Here is a 23,624-nt window from a genome sequence, read left to right as displayed (position 1 = left end):
TTAAGCTTCCGCTATCTTTATTCTGGATCGGAAACTTTTAGGGTAGTATCCTGTTTTGTTTTGTTTTCTCCCACCCCACCCCCGGGAAATTTATATCATAGTTTGCTAAAAAGATTTAATGAAATAATTACCCCAAATGTTGGAGGATGCAAATAATAAGCATATCTTTCCAACTGAAACTATAGGTTAATCATACCTATTCTCCATCTCCTAATGAAATTAGGGACAATAAACACCCGCTGTGCTATAATAATGAGTTTCTCAAAAAGAAGAAGAAAATAATTTAACCAAACACCATGGTTGCCTGTACTAGGTTTCAGGCTGTCAGATTTCATGATATATAAATGAAATAGAACAATAATTTTCTGAAATGGGAATGCAGTAAAATAATGTTTAAAAAGAATTCTAAAAATGTAAATATCAGCTGATCTAAAAAACCTTTAAAATATAAAAAGGGCAGTAATAGTAGAAGAGGGTAAACTAACCACCTACCTAAGGCAGGAAAACATTTAGAAGGAGGCAGAGTCGGGAAAGACCAGTGGACGTAACAGTAATCACACTGGTTCCACCTCACAGAGTGCCCTGGGGTAAGAAGAGACAGCCGCGTGGACAGAGCAGACCCGAGAGAGCTTCTGAGCAGCCACGGTGAAAAGTGAAACATGTCACATGGGGCTTTGCTCCATATTTAAAAGGAGACAGCAGAGTAGCTGGCAAAGATTTTCTTAGCAAAATATAATAAAATGCACTTATCACATGTAGAGTTTTAAATGAGAGACCGAATGGCACAGTGTGCAGCTGGTAAACTACACAAGGATCCTGGGCAGGGAAGGTCTCCTGTCTACGTGTGGGCACAGGACCAGGGAGACCAGGGCTTTGCTGGAAAACGGGGTGATTTGGCCCAAGGGATCAGATGAAGCACCTTAGACCTGGCTGTGCACTGGCCTGAGCCACCGTGAGGAGGGTACAGGGCTGGGAGGAAGTGTGAGTGGTGGTACGTGACATATGGCTATAATGACATTAAGGACAGAGGAAGAAATACACGTTTTATCCCATACACGTCGCCTTCAAACATTCTAAAGTAAAGAATTTGTACCATTTATTTATACTACAACTATTTAAAAACACAAGACTAGGCTCTTTTTTTCATTACTGAATAGCACAGGCCTTCATAAAATGCCAACCTGCCTTGTAACCCGTTTTTAACCTTTCAGAAACTCAGGAAAGTGACATCCCTGATTTGTGGAAGGGGAAACTGGGAGGGGTCCACAGAGATCACACAGAAGCACAGAATTTTAGGAGCAGAAGAGTGGTAGAGACACAGGCACACAGAGAAACTGGTTTACACGTAACTGAAGTAAATTGAATTAAACCTACTTCTTTCAATAACTGATAACCGTCCTGTGAGGAACTGAAGGGTGATACAGCATCGAAAAGCATCCAATACAAATACTATTTCACTAGACGGTCCTATTTCATTTTTTTTCATTATTTTTAAGAAAGAAATCAAAGCAAATGCACTTGTCTTCTAAACCTTAACTTTTATACAAATTCTCTCTCAAAGATAATATAGAAAACCAAGACTACTTTCTTACTTTCTGAAACCCCTAATTTAGCTGATCTTTTATATGAAAACCGCTTCTTTTTTTTAAATGACAAAAGTGGTGCTTGGTTTATGTAAATGGATTACTCCCACCTAATCTAAGTGAAAATGCTGCAAATCCACCCCCTCCTCTCCTCTGATTCTCGTGCATTCTCTCTCCCACTCTCTATTTCATTTCTTCGTTTCTACTTCTCTCTCTTCCCCACCCCCCCCACCCGACTATGCCTTGTGCAACAAGGTACTAAATAAACAGAAGCCACAAGGCTGTCCTTATTCCCAGGATTTTCCTTATTCATATGAAGGGAGATAACGGACAGGCCTAAAACTGTAAGTAAATCACGGTTGCTTATGACTTGTTTTTGAGCTTTCCCAATCCTTGACCTAATTTTCCCCCCTTTTACTAAAAGAGGAAATTAGTTAATAAGTTCCATTTTCACTGAAAGTGTCACACATAATTTGCTGACTAAAAAATCAAACTGATTAGTTGTTGACAGAAACGTCATCTGTTCTCATAGCCAAACATGCATAAATATAAAAGTTATTTAGAAGAATTAAACACACTCTATAACTCAAGACTCCAAAGTGGGGTAATTAGAACACCATCCCGATAACCTGCAGATTACACCTAAAGCAGGTACCACAGCATCCACAGTCTCTCCTCAAATTGGCCTTGACCTCATGTGCCCACACTAAGAACTTTCTTCACCACGGAGCTTTTGGACATTCTTAATGGAAAATGCTGGGAGTCGCTTGAGAAACGCTTTTAAATATTTATTAATAATTACATTTCTCCCCATGGTTCCTACTCTAACCCTAAATTGACAGTTCATGAAGTTCCCACGTTGAATGACTTGAGAACAGTGTTGTCAGAACTGCCACGTTTCTAAGCGGAAGGAATCCTCCCTCCTCCGTCGTGTCTGTAACAGATGCTCCGATAAAACGGGAGAAGCAGCTCACCTTCCCCCCGAGACCCAAGCCCAGGTCACAATGACTCTGAATCAGGCTGGATTTCAGACCTGAGAGACAACAGCCCTTCCTGGGTGTGTCAGAGCTGCCCGGGGAGGGGAGCTCCATGGAGGGGACACCATCGGCCGGGCGTCCACGTGCTGCCGGAGGGAAAGAGCAAATAACAGACACAAAGGCCTCCGTTCCGAGAAGGCGCCTGTCGCAGGCTCCGACCACCCCGAGTCTGACTTGCCTCTGGCTGGGCGAGTGTCCCCGGAGCACGGACTCTCACTGCCCTTTCAGTCCGGTCTGAACACCTGGTCAGAGACCATGGACACGGCAGGATCCCAAGAGCCTGGGAGTCCACCAGAGGACAGAGGAAGGGGCACAAAGATGTTCAAATATGTAAATCTGCAGGCCCCACAAAGTCAGAATTCCAGAGGCAAGCTTCTGAATCTTATTTCTTAAGTGTTCCCCACCCAGGTTGGGGACCACTGACCGAGTCCATCTGGTTATTTTTGCAAGGAAGGAAATAAAGGGTTAGAAGTTTAAATAATTTGTGCTACATCATAACTCATATTTTGGCGGTTCGGACAAGGATTTAAGGCTCCTGGCTTGCAGATCTGTGCCCTTTCCCTCTGCTACACTGCCCCGTAAGTAACTGCTATAATCTCAACTTTTATATGTTTATACACACAATCTTTCTTAATCAACCATCCCTAGCTTTAAAAGACAGCAGGAGTAGCCACGCACATCAAAGTCGTCGTCACACACCTGAAATGAACAGAATGAACACTGGGTGATCACACAAGGCCACTGCAGATGGATATGGGAAGGGGCACGAGCTCGGAGTCAGAGACCCCACTCCTCTCCTCAGCCCCCTGCCCCGTGCTCCCCATAATGGGAGCAGACGCCCCAGCTCATGATGGCCCGGGTGTTCACAATGTGGTACCCACAACAGGACCCTCATCTCTCACCCATCACTCACCTCCCCGACCCTGCCGACCGTCTAGCTGGCTGATGGAAGGGTAACCCCCTGTGCTGGCCTTACACAAACACACTCTTCAGTAACTGTGACTGAACACTTTTTTTTTGCCTCACTTGCTGAATTTAGAAGCTACCCCTAGAATAAGAAGTGACTCCACTGTGTTGCTAAATTTTCCCTGGATGCCTGGCATTGCATAACATTTGGTCAGAGGAATTATATTTAAAAAGTCCCCTCCCATTCTGATGATTTTCATGACAAAACAGGTCCATTGACGTGAAAAAGAGGACGATGACTTCAAAGAAAATGATGGAGGATGTTCTTGCCAAGCTAGAAAACACAACGCACGCTGAAGAACAGAAGCTTGCCAAACCACGTTTCTTTTACTCAGCTTTACAATTCCTCAGGACATAAAGGTTTTTCATGTCCAGGAAAAGAGCCAAGTAAACCAGCAGTAAGGAGAATGTAGGATGATTCAAGGGCACGGTGTCCTGAAGGAGAGGGTCAGGGCTGCAGAAGGACAGGTGGCATGCTGTCAGCAGCTGTGTCCTCCCGCTCAGTGCCTTCAACTGTTTGGTGCTGACAGAAATAATGGTGCGGAGGGAAAACGTCTGTGAAGGAACGACGCCAGTCAATTAGGAGCATTCTAAAGAATGCTCTAGGGCAGCTCTGACTGTGCGTCTGCAGCCTCGGCTCAAGGAGCTCCCAGACGCGTGGGTCCCTGGAGCAGGGCATGGAGGAAAGGTCTGTGGTCGGGCTGCCGGGTGTGCAGGCACGGAGAGCTGTTAGCCCAAGAAGTGGCCGGTGATCTGCCCTCTCTGATCATCACAGTGATCTCATGTGAAGTGAAACTCGCTCTTTTGCCAAGGAAAACAATTCTAATTTTTACTTTCTGGCTTAAAATGAATATCAAAGCATGGATGAAAAGTAATGTATAAGCCAAAGGCTCTTAGTTACCCAATAATTCTGTATATTTTCAGTTCTGTAAGTTTGTCATTTGCAGTATTCATTCAATTTTAGGTTTGTGTATAAATTTTCAACTTCTTGATTCTTGGTTGCTTAAAATGCAGAGTGAACTGGAAAACAAAACCCATTAATCTCCATACAGCTTCTTTTATAATGCAAATATATAGTGTTTATTTTACATGAAAAATATTCGATTCTATCATCATTCCATGGAGTCCTTTACAGATGTTATCTACTTATAAAATAAAACGGACAAGTATTTTTTAATCTTTCTAATACGAGGAAAGACAAATGAACAAAACATCTCCAAGATGCTAACAGCACTAAGCTTGTCTTTAAAGCAACTGTGGAGTTGCCCTCACCTACCTCCAAGCCCTAAGTGTGAGAGAAGAAGTAGGTGTGGACAGGAGAAAGCATCTTGGGAGGAGGAATTTCTCTCTCCTCACACCGCATCCCGGTGCCCAGCTAGCGCTGCAGTGCCCTGCATGACCTCCACCAAGGCTCCCAGAGGTGCCGGGTAACAGGGCCAGCTCTCCCTCCAAGCTTTGTCATCCTGGTCACCAGTGCACAACTATGTCCCAAAGGACTTTCCAAGTCCTGGCACAGCGCTCAGTATACTGGTGATACCAAGTAAACCTCCATTCAGTGACAACAGAAACACTACCCCCTAAGAAGGGAGGACCTTCCCTCTCAAGTCATATTTCCAGGCAGGCAGTCAATCACCCAAGGATCCCATCAATCAGGCCCTGTAGGGGGCCAAAGGAATAGGAGTATAATAATTGCATCTTGTCCCCTTTTCTTGAAAGCATTATGGTCTTCTGAAGAGGGTGACAACTCTGTCAGAGAAATCCTGAAAGGTGGACATCCATGTGCTGACGTCCACAAATGTGGCCCGATGTGACTCATAAACTGGAACAGGGTAAGGACCCGTTTCACCCACTGTCAAACCACTGGGTTATTCCATGACTTTTAGGAGTTAGTGTGCATTTGTTTTCAGTGCCAGTGACTTTGCCCAGAGATGTACCTTGCTTAGACACAGTCTACCAGCATCTGTAATGGACAACTAAGACCACCGGGTCACAGGACACCTCAGCTGTGAACAGCGTGTGGCTACGGGGAGCAGGTAACCTGCACAGGGCACCAGAGACCAAGCTTTAGAACAAAGTGAGTGAATCCTGCCTTCACCCCTCCAGCAGGTAGAGTATACAAGATGAGCACTTCAACAAGGAACATTTAAAACACTAATATCATTAAGACTATAAGTACATTTTGGAATGTATTATTTTTCCCTGATAAGTCTATCATGTAAATCTGTAATTAGGGACTTCTAAAATAGCTAACTTTTTTTTTTAACACAATATGCTGTAATTGTCTATCAAGTCAATGAGTACTTAGGGACTCTTAAAACTGATTACTTGCTTGCTGTATTTTGGAAGAACGAGTACTAAAGATTCCTTATGAAATTCTCCTTAAAACAGAATGAAAGAGGCCACAACAGTGAGAGGCCCGCGTACCGCAAAAAAAAAAAAAAAAAAAAAAAAAAAAAACAGAATGAAATTGGAAATGTGCTGTTACCTGGCTAAGTTAACCATCTTCAATTTTTCCTTGGAAAGACATCTATCCATCATCATATTTATCATTCCATATCTGGGCTATAACTGCATTAACTCCTATTTTATAATCTAAGTGAATTTCCATCTCTGACAGAATAAAACTTTTCTAATTCCCAATTTGAAATTGGGTCCCAAATGTTTCTAATCCCAAAGGTCCCAAAGAGGGCTTTATTAATCATTTATTCTTTAATGTAGATTTAAGTCATTTATCTCACTTAACAGGATAAACAATGTGCCAGGCCACATGGTACGGTATTTACGATTCATTCTGTCGTATTTATACACCTGCTAGGTAATGAACTAAATGGAATAAAAATGAGCTATATCGGGCTTCCCTGGTGGCGCAGTGGTTGCGAGTCCGCCTGCCGATGCAGGGGACGCGGGTTCGTGCCCCGGTCTGGGAAGATCCCACATGCCGCGGAGCGGCTGGGCCCGTGAGCCATGGCCGCTGAGCCTGCGCGTCCGGAGCCTGTGCTCCGCAACGGGAGAGGCCACAGCAGTGAGAAGCCCGCGTACCGCAAAAAAAAAACAAAAACAAAACAACAACAACAAAAAAAAATGAGCTATATCTTCTATCAAGTTATGTTCTGTTATGCTTATTTATGTTTAACAGTTAAATAAAATAGCAATGTTCCCAAGGTCCTTAACATAAGTTATAAAGGTTATAGATGTTCTTATAGTAGTTTGTACTACTATTAATATACATTTTAACTTCATAATAACGTTCTGTTTATTTTGTAATCAAGCATCATAATTACTTCCAAACATAAATCAAGCAGAAGCTAAAGAAGAACGATGACAAGATTACTTAGACATGGACACCAGCTAGGAAATCTCCTTTTTCTGCCTGTCGACTTCCTATTCATGAAAGATTCTTTTGTTAGCTGTGGGAGATGTTTGGCCCACATGTCCCCTACTAGGGCCTGAACAGACTAATTGCATAGCTACTACTCAAGACCTCACTCCATAAAGGTTGCAGGCCAAAGCCCAGGCTGGTCTCTCGAGATGCTTGTTGTTTTGGCATAAGTGATTAACCAGCTCTTAGAGAGAGAAGTGGATAAACAGATAAATATTTATTGGAAGCCAGACACTGGGGAAATGCTGACAGATACTCCACTCATGAAGCTGACAGTCTCATGGGGACTAGTGACAGAAAGCAAGGAAACAGACAATTAGAGTAATTACGTATTGTGATATGCACAGAGGAGCAAAGGGAGTGGTGAGATGGAAAATCACAGTGATGTAATGTGGCCAGGGAAGGCCTTGCTCAGACGGGATCATTTGAGATGAACTCTAAGGGTGGGAAAGAGTCATATCTTAGAAGAGCAGATGGATCGTTCTGGACAGAGAAGATGGCGTATGCAAAGGCCCTGGGGTGGAAAGAATTTGCATTTAAGAAATGGAAAGAAAGGAGTGAGTGGAGCAGAGGGAGGTGAAAGGAAGACAAGGGGGTCAGAGGTGTTGTGTGTTCACCTCACATTCTCTCTCTCTTCCTGCATTTCCCCCTCTGGTCTCATCCCACCCCCTCCTCAGGCTGGTGCTGAAGTGGGCATTTATTTATGAATAGGGAGCCCCCAGACAAGGCTGGGTGAGGGCCAGCTATCTGCCCTCCTTTGGTATACTAAGGAGTGGCTGTGCATCACTAGGAAAAGATCCCACGTGGCAGAAGGTGATGATGCAGCAGTGGCCAGTGGCCAAGTTAATGAGCCCAAGGCTGTCCTTCTGCTTCAGCACAGCCTGTGTGGGATCGCAAGGGACCCAGACGTTCATACGTGCCTTAGTGAGGAAGCTCGGGGTCTCTGAAAGGGCTGGAGGGTAAGCAGAGGCCTGGGGTCAGGATACAAAAGCCACGTAAAGAGAGAGTTGAGGACTAGAGAAAACAGCCAGACCACAGTATCTTGGGGCGTGAAGCTACTAGTCCCCAAGGCCCAAGAAGGGTTCCTCTTTATGGATCAGTGAGGCTCATCCAGCCTTTTCCCTAGAAGCAGCTGCACACCCTGTGAGCTGCTGATTTTCATGAGCAACGTACACTGACTGAAGACTATGTCACCTATTTCTATGTTTTGCCCCCCACTTCCCATATCATGCCTCCTGCAATGCTGCTGGTGCTGCAAAACAGAGGCTGCTGTCCCTTTCTGGAAACCCAGGCTCAGCACTGCCAGAGGCCTCTCCATGACTGGAACCTCATACCGGCTGGGTCACCCCACCCACAGAGCATCTGAAGAGGGGTAACGGGAGTGGAGCCTGACCTGATTATAAAGGTATACACTGTGGATTCAGCCAAGTCAGGAAGAACACTCTGACCAGGGCCAGAGGCCCACCTTTGTCTCTAACAAGGTGGGCAAACCACTGCATCTCCAGGCCCTGAATGATGGCTGGGGGATTGATGAGCTCAGAGGATTCTGGCAGGTTTATGTTCTACCTCCACATCGTTGGTGCCTCCCAAGGATAAAGCGTTTTTTCTAGTTGGCTGGAACTTTCCGAGAATAAGAATCAAAACCTCTCTCCTACACCTGCTGGGTCCTGTACCCTTGCTGAGACGGCGGTTTGTTCCTCTCAAGCTGGGATGGGGCATTCACGGCTCCAGCACAGAGGCCAGTCCAGTCTGCTGGGAGGGTCACCTGCCAGGAGATGCTCTCCCTGGAGGGCTGGTGGCCCTGTGTCACCCACATCCCCACCGGTTCCTGTGATGGCACTTGGTACTTTGTCATTTCAGAAAAAAACACTTTATACTTAACGCTGGTGAGAAACGTCGATTGGTTACCACGTGGCGCATCCAAATCTGCATTTGATTTAAACGATGATTCTTTTGTCTCCAGCTATATCTACTTTATTAGAGGCACTGGGACCTGTCATATTTCTATTGTATTATTTCTATTACTACTTTAAAATATGAACAAAACTTTTCCATGCAATTGAATATTTCCTTCTGTTTAACTCTGATTTCTAAAAGAGTGTTGAAAACAAGGCCTGAAGAGGCAGGGGGGTGAAGTAAGCACAGACAAATGACATTTATAAAGTGTAGGGAGTCAGGAAGATGACAAACAGATGGGTCAAACGTTCAGTGGCCCACTGTGCACGGCGGATGGGGCCGAGCCATCCTGGTCCACGGGGTGGGGTGGCGGGGGAGGTCAGCTAGGGTCAGAGGGCCAGGCCAGTTGGCTGATTAGCATACTTGACTCTGGCCCCATCACAGGCATTTTTCTGACACGCATCCACCACCTGCAAGAGCTGTGAACAGTCAGAGCAGCAGAGGTGAGGGATACAAAGAGCTTGCCCTGCAGACCTCGTGGTCTCCGGGAGCCACCGTTCCCCACTCAGCCTGTGTCTGCAGCCCGAGCCTGCCAGCTCGTGGCGGCGGGATGAGCCTGCGATGGGGACCAGCAGCAGCGGGCGGCCCCTGCCTGCCAGGGAGAGCTATTCTAGAAAGCAGGACGGAGGGCACAGAGGCACAGAAGCACATCACACCAGTCGGTGCGCAGGGACTGTGCCGAGAAACAGAGGCGGCTCTGGGGCCAAAGGGTGCAGGGGGCTCGTCTGGGAGGGGACACCTGAGCGAGCCTCAGGAGGTAGCACGCGGTGGCATACAGCTGCAAGCCAAGGAACGGCAGCGGCTCAAGCGGAGACACACAGCTGGTGTGCTGCGGGCAGTGCCAGGGCCAGGGCGGCGGGCCGGGCGATGCCAGCTACCAACTGGCAGCTGCCATCTACCTCGACGAGGATTAAACCACGAGCCGCTGTAGCTGCTGACCTTCTACACCCCCTGAAACGAGCTCAGGGCGAACTCTGTGCTTTGGGAAAAACTGGCACAACGGGTCTTCAGATAGTTAGATATTTTCGGGAGCTGATTTTATGAGCCCAACTCTTGTATCTCCTTGTGTCTAGAAAAGCACTAAAATCCTTCATGGTGACGTCTGCTCCTTGTCACTAGCAGTAACCTTCTGCAAAAAATATGTGCTTGGTTGCACGCTTCACCCTTCACCAAAATCACATCTATACCAACCTTCCCCCTACATCTTTGGAACAGTTTCTCAGAGCTTTCTGAAATGCTGTCTTCTGGGCTATAGTCCCCATGTTGCCCCAAATAAAACTTAACTCACAACTCTCGTGTTGTGCATTATTTTTTCAGTTGAGAGCGAGCAGGGACAAGAGCCAAAACCCTGGCGGGAGCTTCCAGGGGCCTCCAAGTGAGGGCCCCCAGTTGAGGACTCCAGGGCAGGAGGGCGGCAAGAAGAATGTCACTGTAACACACACAACAGAACAGAGGTCAAAATCCTGCGGGATGACGAGGATGAGGAGACAACGCATCTCCCTGAGGACATCAGACAAAGCTTTGGAGAGGAGTTGACCCTTGACTGCAAAGAACTTCACCTTCCGCCCAAATGCTGTGGCATAAACACTGGGCACAAGGAACGCAGAGCCCACCCAGAGGCCAAGGAGCCACCCCTGTAGACTAAGGAGAGAGGCAGGAGCAGACCGGAGGACAGAGGACAGAGCCACGGCCCACACTGGGCGTGAAGGAGCTGCAAGCTGTGCCGACCGACTGGGGAAAGCGCAGAGGAGAGCTGCTGACATGCGTCTTGTCCAACAACCAGAAAGCTACCGGACGACAGTGAGAATAACTTCATGTCTCTAGTGGTGTACATTTACGGCTGCTATCGTGAGTTATAATGAGAAGTATGTACTGAGTCTTCATCCCTGTCCTGGCACAGAGCTCCTAAAGTCCTTGGAATTTCCTGTGTCTTCTGTTAACATTAATGAGGTGACTTTTGGAAAGCATGGAGGGATGGGGGCTGGTGGCCAGGAGAACCAATCATCAGAGCTTTGGAACTTCCAGACTTCCAGTCCAACCCGAGCCCCGACCCCAGGGAGGGGAGAGGAGCTGGAAGTCAAGTTCCATCACCAATGGCCAATGATTTAATCAGGCGTGCCTCCGTAATGAAGCCTCCACAAAAACCCCAAAGGATGGCCAGGTTGGCGAAACCCTGGAGACTGGGGGAGAGTGGGGCCTGGGGAGGGCAGGGGAGCTCCGACCCCTCCCCCAGACCTCACCCTGCACATCTCTTCCACAGGCTGTTCCTGAGTTAGATCCTTTTATGATGAACCAGTGACCTAGCAGGTAAACTGTTCCTCTGAGTTCTGTGAGCCGCTCTAGCAAATCAAACCTAAGGAGAGGGTGGTGGGAACCTCCAGATCTACAGCCAGTCCCCCGGAAGCACAGGTTGACCACCTGGACTTGTGACTGGTGTGTGAACTGGGGATGGGGATGGGGGGGCAGTCATGTAGGACTGAGCCCTAACCTCCAGTAAACAGTATTAGACTTGAGCTGAACCGTGGGACACCTGGCTGGTGTCAGAGAATTGCTTGGTGTGGGTGAAAAACCCACACGCACATTGGAACTGGGTGCAAAACATAGTCACAGATTTTTATTTTAAAGAACAGCAAAGTTCTTTCATTCATAGTTTCATGGGGCTTATGGGGCCTTCTTTTCTTTTTTTTTTTTTTTTGCATTATGCGGGCCTCTCACTGTTGTGGCCTCCCGTTGCGGAGCACAGGCTCCGGACGCGCAGGATCAGCAGCCATGGCTCACGGGCCCAGCCGCTCCACGGCATGTGGGATCTTCCCGGACCGGGGCACAAACCCGTGTCCCCTGCATCGGCAGGCGGACTCTCAACCACTGCGCCACCAGGGAAGCCCCAAGGGCCTGCTTTTCTTAAGTCTAAGTCAGTCATTCTAAATTTTTCAAACTGTCCTACATGTCATTCCAAATTCGCTCAGAGATCAGCAACCCCTTTACGGACAGTGCAATTGTAACAAAGAACCATACTGGTTGTTTAAGCTTTAGGAAGTAAAGTCAACTCCCAATTTTCTGGATCAATGAAGAGAAATGGCGGCCTAGGAAGCAAATGTGCCTGTGCTCTTCAGCCGGGCCTGCTCCTTCCTGTGGGGTCACTGAGCCCAGACAACCAGCAGCAGGCATTACGGTGGTCAAGGCATTTCATCTCCCAAGCCTGCGAGTCCCAGAGGTGAAGTAACTCGCCCAAAGGCACAGGCAGTCAGAGCAGAATGGAAATCTAAACCCAAGTTTTTCGAACTCTGAAGTCTATCATCTTGCTTCTCAAGCTTGGTAAATTTCCAAAGCAAAAAACATCGGGCATCCCATTGCCTGGTGGATTTGTGGGTAAATGATTAATAATCTAATAAAAGAAAATGAGCTCTATTTAAACAAATTTAGCATTGAATGTGACTGGGATTACAGTTCCCAAACGCTATGACTAAAAAGACTGCCAAAAGGCAATGCTGTAGCTGCCTGAAGTTGGCATGGGCTTTTGGTTCTGACATTTTTATATCTTTTTAAGGACATTCAGGGAATGCAAAGCACAACAGAAAGATCCTGACACCTTAGTGCTAAATCTGCAGTATTTAATTTTGATTCTACTTGTAAAAAAAGTCCACCATGCAGGATTATATGTCAGATAAAACAGGAAAATTGTGCCCGCATGGCCTAAGAAAAGGAGATCTCAATCCGGCAGTGGACACAAGGTGAAGTGCCAGTGAGCACCTGGCTGGTAACAGAGGCTAAGAGGAAGTCATCGTCACCTGATCCTACAAGCTGGCGCTCTTCCCAGCTGAATGGGGACATTCAAGTTTCACTCTCAAGAGGCTTTTCACAGTTACCTTTTCAAGAACTTATATTTGTCCTTTGTGATTGAATATTATGAATTATCAAATATCACGGTCTTGGCCAAAATACACTGCACAAACATTTCTACAGAAGTATGGGGCTATACAGCGTGTACTACATCTTGGCTTGGTTTCTGCAGTGAGTATAAATATATTGATTGAATGACATTAGAAATAGATACAAACTCATTTAGAAAAACAAAATTTTAATTAAGTCTAATAAAATGTGCATGAGAGGGCTTCCCTGGTGGCGCAGTGGTTGAGAGTCCGCCTGCCGATGCAGGGGACACGGGTTCGTGCCCCAGTCTGGGAAGATCCCGCATGCTGCGGAGCGACTAAGCCTGTGCATCACAACTACGGAGACTGCACTCTAGAGCCCGCGAGCCACAACTACTGAGCCTGCGAACCACAACTACTGAGCCTGCATGCCACAACTACTAAAGCCTGCGTACCTGAAGCCTATGCTCCGCAACGGGTGAGGCTGCCGTGGTGAGAGGCATGCACACCGTGGCAGGGAGTGAGCAACTGGAGGGAGACTGCACGCAGCAGCGATGACCCAATGCAGCCAAAATTAAATAAGTTACAATAAAAATTAAGCCTTTTTCCAAGCCCTAAACGTTTAGTAGTCTTTGCAATGTTTGATCAACAAAGCTATCATATTATATATAATAAAGCACTGAAGGCAAAGGTTGAATCCCATAAATATCACAGAAGTAAAACAACAGAGTACAAACAATGTCTGAAAGTTAAAATATCTGAAAATACCTTAAAATATCTGAAAATTAATGTCGGTAAGATGACTTTATCTGCTCATATGTGATAAAATGCTCTATGTGGTTTTATAGATCTACTTACAAAATGTATCAGGTTGGCCGAAAAGTTGGTTCAGATTTTTAGTAAGATGGTATGGAAAAGCCGAACGAACTTTTTGGCCAATTCACTAATTACTTTGATCTGATTATCAAAGATATTGGACATACAAATTTGGTTTGAACTGTATGAGTAAATAAGATCAACGCTTTGACTTAAAATAGCATGGGCAGTAAAAGATGATTTGATGTGGTTGTTTGTACAAATACACCCACAAGAGACGGGACAGGAGTGAAGAGGCTACATGTGGTCCATACTGTGGAGCAAGTGCCCCTGCCAGCTCCCCACCACACAGGCGTCTGACACCCACTGCAGGGTGTGACTTTCTGTAAACAAAGTTCAGAGAGCAGAGTGTAGCTGACGTATTGTCTTCAGAATCTGATGAGGCCGATGTTCAAGGCACTATGAGTCATTCTGTTTAGTATAAATGAAGTAATTCTGTTCTTGGTGGAAAACGGTGGAAGGGTAAGGCATGAGGTGAGCAGAGGACAGACTGCGACAGGCCTGGTACACGTGAAGGAGTCTCAAGTCTAAAGATACTGCTAAGAGGTTAGATTTGGGTTTTACACAGACTATGACAGCAAAGAAACGAGACAAGATAGCTAGGAAGCTGTTGCAACATCAATGCTAGACCGTCAAATTTTGTTTTGCTGGAGGACCTAGACAAGCCATTTGTCTTTACTTTCCAGTGGAAAAAGATTCTGTGATAAATAAGTAGGCAAATAAATACTGGAGTAGGATTGTGTGTGTGTGTGTGTGTGTGTGTGTATTTTTGCTTTAACGATGGGGCCATGGATGATATATATTGAACCACACTATGAATATGTCTTAAAGTCTAGGTATTTAAAAATTAATAAGACTAATGATGCAGATATGAATAATTACAAAAAATAGGGTTAAACAAGTAACCTATAATAAACTGCATTAATAATAATTAATCCAAACAAACACATTTATAACCAAAAAGCAAGCACAGCAGTAATACAATATCATGACCAACTGAAGACATCCAATTCCCCCAAATAATAGGGATTCCAATTACTTAAGTGCACATACTCAAAACAGGAGTCTTATATAATATTGCCAGGAATACATGAAAGCCTAACTTAAGAAAAAACTAAATTTAAATATTTGGAAAACTCTAGTCACCTATTCATTTTGGCACAATTTTGAATTTTGTAATCCTTAATAATTCACATAGTTTTAGGTAAAAATGAAAATCTATAGAATGTTACATCATTTTCTGATAGCAGCTAACACTAATTGAGCACATCCTGTGGGACAGGCAGTTTTTGAGGTGTTATGCACGAATTTATCTCATTTCATCATTACAGATTATGAGACTGACACACTAATATCACCTCCATTTTCTAGATGAGGAAACAGGCACAGGTCACACAGCTAAGCAAAGCAGTGATACTGAGATTCACATCTCAGCATTCTGACTCCAGATTTCACACGCTCAACCACTAGGCAATCCTGCCTTTAGAGCCTGAATTTTTAGATTGGGAGGATCAGTGTGACTCACTAACTAGCAAATTGCAGACCATATTCTGCAAACCATTTGTACCTATGATGAGAACTCAAATGCAATGGTACTGGCAAGGGGAAGAAGGGGTCAGAGATGGGTTCTGAGAAATTAAGAAAGAGAACCATCAAGACTTGATGACTGGGCTTCCCTGGTGGCGCAGTGGTTGAGAGTCCGCCTGCCGATGCAGGGGACGCGGGTTCGTGCCCCGGTCCGGGAAGATCCCACATGCCGCGGAGCGGCTGGGCCCGTGAGCCATGGCCGCTGATCCTGCGCGTCCGGAGCCTGTGCTCCGCAACTGGAGAGGCCTCAACAGTGAGAGGCCCGCGTACAGCAAAAAAAAAAAAAAAAAAAAAAAAGACTTGATGACTGGCTGTATGTGTGGGGTGAGGGAGGGGTAGGGAGGGAGCAGAGTCTAGAACGACTGCATGGGAAGCAGCAACTTTGGAATCAAGTAGCAACTATGGTAGAAAGACAAGCTTTTGGCTTGGGATGGAGCTGAGGTTCGATCCATAGACTTTGAGAAGCTTCTGAGACATTTGGGTCGAGAAGCCAGGTAGGCAGACTGACCAAGGAACAGGTAATGGGTGAGGCGGAGTGAAGACAGCTGTCTCTGTACCTGAAACGCTGATCCGGGCCCACCTCCCTTGAAATCCCTACTTGAGAAGCTTACTGGGATGAGGGACAGAATGTGCGTGCTGGTGGGTGGGGAGACACCTCCCTGGCAAGATGGGATGCAAGATCAGGAAGAACAGAAAGTGGGACCAGCAAAAAGCCCAAAGCAAATATGCTAACCCTTCCCCCCTCTATGGAACTGACTTTGTTCCCCCAGTTTTACATTCTCTGTATGCTGACCCTGCACTTGCTAATGCACTGTAAGTTACATGAGGACCTGCACCTCATCCATGTGTAGCTTTTGAAGAATCTAGCACAATGTCAAAATGTTTGTCAAGTTATTAAGTCAGTAATTCTCCTTATTTCTAAAAGAAGTTAAGGAACTCTTTCAAAGACGCAGTTAATCCTTTTAGATCTAAGGTTCAAGCACGTTGGGCTGGTTTATCCTCATTAACAGGATAGAAGGCTACCTTCACCCCAAGAAACCAAAGGGAGGACAACAGAAGCAGTGGGGGAACAAAGCAAACGTAAGGATAGAGTGCTCGCAAAATGTCTGAAACTAGTTATCAGTCATGTCAGCCTAATCTGATCAGAGGAATCCTGCAGACAAAAGAATAAAATATTTTGGTTCGAGGTTTATTAGAATTTAGAATGGTTAATTACCTCCTTAACTTTAAGTACCTAGAAAGACAGAAATAATGAAGATACCGATATAACAGAAGGTTGCCTTTTTTCCAATTTTTACAACTAAAATTTTTTTAATTGTTGAAATTTAAAATACTTCTGTTCTTCTAAAACTTTTTGAACCTACTCTATAAAACAAAATCAATTAAGATAAGATGTTTAAGAAAACAAAAAGTACTTCAGCTAAAAGCGAAGGCCAAAATTAGATGGATTTAGACCTGGCTCAGTTTTCCAAACAAAAATGTGGAAAACAAAGATTCTGCCAGACACCATTATCAAAATAATTCCTTAATGTTGATAACTCTTCATTTATATAGAGCATGTCTTTTGAGGCTTAATTGTGAATAACTGGCTTTCAGTGTAGCTGTAGTGCTGATTAATCAATTCACCTATGTGATACTGAGCTTTAAAATACTTATAATGACATGAAATAAACAGCATTAAGATAGGCTCCAGGCTAAGTATTTAAAAAGCAACAACACAAAGAGCAAGATACTCACGATGAGGCACTTCCAGAGGATGACCTGTGACATCACACTATCTGATTGGGTGAATGTCAGTCAGGGCTGTCTGTATCCATCCAATAGTCATATTTGTGGTCCCAGCCATCAAAATGAACCTGTGGGAAATGAGAACTTAGTAATCAGTATATCACTATGCCTGTGTCAAAATATTAGAGAACATATCTCTGAAATTGAGATTAAAATTGTTGTAATCTCACATTACAGCTGAAACAATATTGAAACTGTGCTATGAAACAGCTTTCTAAGCTAACCACCAAAAGCTGTTGTACCAATTTTTCCAAAAAATTAAAAAAGTTGTTACATTAAAAAATCTGTCGGGACTTCCCTGGTGGCACAGTGGTTAAGAATCCACCTGCCAATGCAGGAGACACGGGTTCGATCCCTCGTCCAGGAAGATCTCACATGCCGTGGAGCAACTAAGCCCGTGCACCACAACTACTGAGCCCACGGGCCACAACTACTGAAGCCCACGTGCCTAGAGCCTGTACTCCACAAAAAGAGAAGCCACTGCAATGAGAGGCCCGCACACCGCAATGAAGAGTAGCCCCCGCTCGCTGAGACTAGAGAAAGCCCGCGTGCAGCAACGAGAACCCAACACAGCCAAAAATAAATAAATAAATTTATAAAAATAAAGAAATAAAAAACCTGTCAAGGATTGATTAGAATTTGACAGGATAGGACGAATCTGTTTTCCCATCTAAGATATTCTATGATGTTGTTGAGAGAACACTTCCTGTTCTGCAGCCACTGCAAGAACAATGTCAGCATCCTCAACAATGAGAGTCACCATCTGACACCAGTATAAACCTTACACTGACAGGAAATATATGGAGTAGAGTAAAAGGAAGCAATAAATGTCAAAATCCTGACAAATGAGAGATGGGGCCATTGCACCAAAAGAGGCAAAGAAGGCAGATAATATGTGCTGCTAAGGTAGAAGGGTTGAGAGCTATCTTAACAGCTATTAAAGGATGAAGTGTAAGTTGTCAGGAAACCTGAGGACACGACAAGGTAGAGCCCGGTCCAGCAAGCCTACTGGTTATCACTGTTTCACATCTCACCTACAAAACACACACACACACACTTACTTCACATATATACAAATAAGTCTGAGAATAATTAAAATAAAACCCGATTTCTGAATCAAAAAGCAATTACTTCTGAAACTTATCACACTCCATGTTTTACAAGTTTCATAACTTGAAAGAATCAAATTTATTTGTGAAAGCAAAAAAAAAAAAAAAGAATGGTAGTATTTCATTGTTAAATAACTTTACTTATTCTCTCGTGTATTTTCTGTTTCTATCAATTAAACGGAGAATCTATCCTTCTCAGTGCAAAAAAAAAATCCTCATTAATTCATACTTTGAATGAAAAGAGCAAGATGTATAGCGTTATAATAAACTGAGATGTAAGTATTATTACCCCCCCCAAAAGAAAGGTAAAATTGTATGCAGTAAGTGCCAAATAAAATCCCAACATTTTTTTCTCAAGATCCATCTTTCCAAGTAAGTGGTTCTCAAAGTGTGGTTCCCAGACCAGCAGCATCAGTTATCACCTGGACAATGCAAATTGTCAGGCCCCAATCCAATCCTACTGAATCAGAAATACTAAAGGATGGGGCCTAAGGGTCTCTGTGTAAACGAGTCCTCCAGATGCATCTGATGCAAGCTTAAGTTTGAGAACCAGTAATCTTAGGAACAACGTTCAAAACAATACTTCTACCACACTGAGGCTTCTGCACATGACAGAGTAACAACTATAAAACTGGACAAAATATATGAAGTGGTGATTTCAGACACTGGACAAGAGGCAGCACAGAAATGTGATCCCTAAGTGCACCAAGATGAGCCCCAAATGTCAGCCTGGAGACCATTTCCTCCCAGCAGCACAGGGAGGAGAAACATAAAAAAGGAGTTGGGCTGTGCTGAGAAGACAAAGATTATGGTTCAGAGCTGAGGAAGCAGCTGGAAATTGGAGGACAAAGACTGGAGAAGACAGAGCTCCAAGAAGGGGACCCCAGAAGTCTAGGTGGGCTACTCACAGGACCTTGGCCAAGGGCTGGACTGCACATGTGCAAGGTGAGACTTGGTGAAGCCAAGCAGAGAGCAGCTGATACAGAGCTGAGAGTGAGACAAAGACACTAGAGGACACACATCACTGGGAGAGTAGAGAGACCAGAGTGGAGAGGGCTCAATAATACCATGAGAATTTGACTGAGACACCAAAAAGTCCATAGTGTCGGAGTCAAAACCATGTCCTACATAAGGGCTACTCTAGACCAGCCCTAAAAAAGGCTAAAATTAGCCTCAACAAGATTAAGAAACCGCCAGTAATTAACTGTCTGATAAAACAAACTACCCTTTTTAAAGGAAGACAAATACTCCCAACTCTGTACACTGTATCATTCATAATGTGCAATGTAGAATAAAAATTTATTAGACATGCAAATAATCAGGTGAATGTGAGCCATACTCATTTTTTTTAAAAAAGCAGTCAATAGAAAGAGACCCTGAGTTGACCCAGATGTTGTAGCTAGCAGACAACATCTATTTGTTGTTGGGACTTTAGCTATCAAAATAGGTTCAAGAGTTTAAAGGAAAAATGGTCTTGATGAGGGAACAGATAGGGAATCTGGGCAGTGAAATGGAAACTATAAAAGAGAAACAAATGGAAATTCTACAAATGAAAACCAAAATCAAAAAGTTTCTGGATGGGCTTAACAGACTGTAGCTGGCAGGATAAAAAGGTGAGTGAACATGAAAACAGATTCATAGAAATTATTAATCTCAAGTATACACAATAAAAGATTTTAAAAAATGAAAAGAGCCCAAGTACTTATGAGATAATATCAACTGGTCTAACATACATGTATCGGTATTTGGGGTCCAGAAGGAGAGGTGAACATGGAGCATAAATAATGGCCAAACAAGATAAAAGTTGAAAGAATAATGTCAAAAAATCTCCCTATTTTGGCCCCAAATGCCAATTTGTAAGCTTAAGAAGAACAGCAAAACCCAAGCAAAATAAAAAGGAAAAAAAAAAAACTAGGCAAATCATAGTCAAACTACTGAAAATGAAAGACAAAGGAAAAAATCTTGAAAGCAGTCAGAGAAGCACAACAAATTACATACAGAGGAACCATGACAGGAGTGTCAGCCAACCTCTCATCAGAGACAGCAGAGGCACGGAGACAATGAAATGACACCGTCAAAGCACTGAGAGGAAAAACACTGTCAACCTAAGATTTTACATTTTATAAAAATATCCTTCAAAAAGGAGTAAAATAAAGGAATTTTATTTTACTGAAAAAGCTGAAAAAGTAATCACCTGAGCATTTGCACTACAAGAAATATTGCAGGAAGTATTTCAGCCTGAAAGTAAATATTACCAGGTGGAACAACAATTTTGGAAAAAAAATGAACAAAGTAGGAAAATCCATTCTATCTGAGCTCTACACTTACTGTAATGCCACAGTCTTGAGACAGTGTTGTTCTGGCATAAGGATAGACAAATATATTTTTGGAACAGAATAGTGTACATATATTGACATATATATACAGTCAATTGCTCTTCAACAAGCACAACAAGGGCATTCAATAAGGAAAGGCCAGTCTTTTCAACAAATGGTACTAGACCCACTGGATATCCACTTGTGAAAACAAAACGAACCCGCTGACAACTACCTCACATCCCACGTACAAATTAGTCTGAAATGGATTACAGACCTAAACATAAAAGGTAAAACTATCAAACTCAGGAAGAAACTTAAGATAAAATCTTGATAATAGTAAGATAGTCAAGAATTTCTTAACATAAAAACAGCACTACCCATAAATGAATAAACTGATAAATTCAATTGTCATCATAATAAAAAACTTAAGTTCTTCAAAATCACCATTAATAAAAAGGAAAATGAAGCCATAGGCATTTGTAATACATTTACCTTAGAAAAGACTTAACAACCCAATAAATAATGGGTAAAAGACTTGAAGCTTCTTGGAAAAAAAGGTTCATGAATGGTCAATAAGCAGATTAAAAAATCCTCAACATCCTTATTCATAAGAGAAACCAAAATGACCAGCTATTACACACCATAAATTAAATGACTGACAACGCCAATTACTGGCAAGGCTGTGGAGCTCCCAGAACATTCATACAATGTCAGTGGGGCGGTAAAATTGTACAATCACTTTTAGAAATGGTTTACTAACGTTAAATTGTAAATCTAAATATGTGCCTACTCTGCGATGCCTGGAAATTCCACCCAAAACAGATGAAAATACAAAGCCCTGTGAACAAGTATGCCTTGCGGTTTCATTCAGAACAGCCAAAGCTGGAAACAACCTAAATGCCCAACCCCAGGTGAATATCCATTCACAAACAAGTGTGGTATATGCATACAAGGACCACTGTCACCAATATAAAAGGATGAACTGTTGATTCACACATGAACATGCATCAGTCAAACAGACACCATGTTGAGCACAGAGGACAGACTCGGGAGAGTGCACACTGTGTGTTTCTGTTGATGCGAAGCTTGACAACAGTCACAGAAAGGCCTGGCTGTCTGGAAGGGGCGGGGAGCAGCCCTGACCACAAAGGAGCACAAAGGAACCTTCTGTGGCATTGGAAACGTTCCAAATCTTGATTGGGGTGGTCGTTATATAGGATATACATTTCTCAAACTCATCAAAATCCACACCTAAAATCTGTACATTTTCCTGTTTGTAAATTATCTCTCAATAGAGCTATTAACAATTAAAATATTTCTACATTCAGCTGCTGTCATACAGGGCTGGCTGTTCCAATCTGGTACTATATTTATTTATGGTGACATTTCAGCACTCTGGACACAGCCAAACTGCATGTGACTGCCAGTACCAGGCAACTAAGCAGTCCAGCTGTGAAAGGGCAAAACTGGCATCCTTTCCAGAATGACAGCTGCTGCTTTGGATTTACCAATAGACAGAAGTTTATGTTCAGTGTGTATAATGTAGTGAAGGAGAAAGAGATAATTTTCTCAAGCTTTAATATTTCAACCCTTTCAATGTCCTTCTCTTTTAATTTTGCAATGCAATTGTTTATGTTTCAAAAGCAAGGAAACCACCTCTAAACACAAACAAGGCAGGTCAAGCGCTCCAGCCAGATCCTGCATACAGGAGAGCAAGGCCTTTCTATTTCAGCTATTGGACCCGAACCTGGGAATCCTACTGTGGACTTTAGGTCTAAAACTGAAACAGTAAAAAGATAATATCTTAAAAAATGTTTTGAAAGCAGATAGAAATGATTTTTTATGTACTCTATTCAACATTTTCCCCTTATGTTCATTAAGAAATATTATTCTTTCCAAGGCTGTATGTAATTACTTACAATGAAAACAGCAGAAATTTGAAATACCCCTTCCTAATCCAATGATATGAGGCACCCTCCCTTACAAGGGCCATCTAAACTTCTGTATTCATATGTGTCTTTATGAAAGATATTTTCATATCTTTGGATCTTCATAGCTTTGGAGGAAAATCGAATTTTAAGAATTCTAACCAGATGGTCCTGTTACTGAAGGAGAGTGGCACTTTAAGGATATTTACAAAGAGTCCTTTTGTAAAGCAAAGAATAATTTTGAAAATCAAATCATCTCCAGCACTGTATTTCATACATTTATGATTTTTCACGTATTTGGGTTTGCATAGAGCTAAGTAAATATAGAGAGCCTTCTTGCTCAGATTTTGATAAACTGGAAAACAAAGGTCAGAAAATCCAATTGGCCCCTGTCTCATGTTCTTAACCTTAAACAGACAGTGATGCTTCCTGATGGTATTACCACTATATGCATTAGTTATCAAATGGCTGGTAAAATAACTTGGACACTTAAGCACTAGATCAGCATATAAAAAACCAAGGGCGAATCCTTCGTAGCTGGCCATCATCTGGACTGGCACTGTCCTTCTGGCTTTGCCTCATCATTTACCATCCAGAACCCACACCGGGGACTTTCCCTGGACCCCGGAGCTTGGCCACTCTGCCTCCGTCATCCTGCCGCCCTCAAGACTCCTGGCACCTTGGCTCACACACTGTCACACCTCGAAAACCATCAGCTGAGTAAGATGCACGACGGTAATTATCACTCCTCGCTGCCCCTTTGGGCAGTTGGAAAAGAAGCAGTTATTTATCTGTCAAGGAACAGAGGAACTAAATTTAATGCTCAATCACAACCATTTTATTAGCCTCAGTGATTGTTATACTTGTTTGCTCCTGCTATATGGTTTTAAAATTTTTAATTTCCATTTTAACAGCCTTACCGGATATGTGTATTTTATTGTCAGAGGCCTCAAATCTATTTTTAAAGGCTTATGGTGAATGAATTATAAGCACTTATAGGTAGGATGTGAACTTATTTAGAAAGAGGCTCTACTGCACCTGAACCTGTCTACCTTTAAATGAATACATTTTCAGTTAACTAGACTTAGACTTAAATTTCATTCTAGAAAGAAGAACTGAGTTTTCATATATTATTCCAATACCCATTACTCATAACTAGTGGTGCTAATAAGACCACAGTAAATCTTGCTTCCAATGATGCAGAGCTCTGCTGTGGATCGGGTGGGGG

The 23,624-nt window shown here is 43.4% G+C and overlaps 1 protein-coding gene across 1 annotated transcript in view; it reads right to left on the bottom strand.

Annotated features, from left to right (window-relative positions):
- L3MBTL4 (L3MBTL histone methyl-lysine binding protein 4) overlaps window positions 1–23,624 on the bottom strand; it is a gene marked incomplete at both ends in the record, with an annotated part of 548,580 nt that overhangs the window by 414,682 nt on the left and 110,274 nt on the right. The window contains 3 exon segments of the mRNA XM_079718164.1: window positions 16,991–17,027; window positions 17,031–17,051; window positions 17,053–17,109. Of these exon segments, the coding sequence (XP_079574290.1) occupies window positions 16,991–17,027; window positions 17,031–17,051; window positions 17,053–17,109 (115 nt within the window).

The sequence above is a fragment of the Hyperoodon ampullatus genome (genome assembly GCF_949752795.1).
Source record: "Hyperoodon ampullatus genome assembly, chromosome: 13".
Taxonomy (NCBI): Eukaryota; Metazoa; Chordata; class Mammalia; order Artiodactyla; family Ziphiidae; genus Hyperoodon; species Hyperoodon ampullatus.
This window is presented reverse-complemented; position numbering and strand designations above follow the sequence as displayed.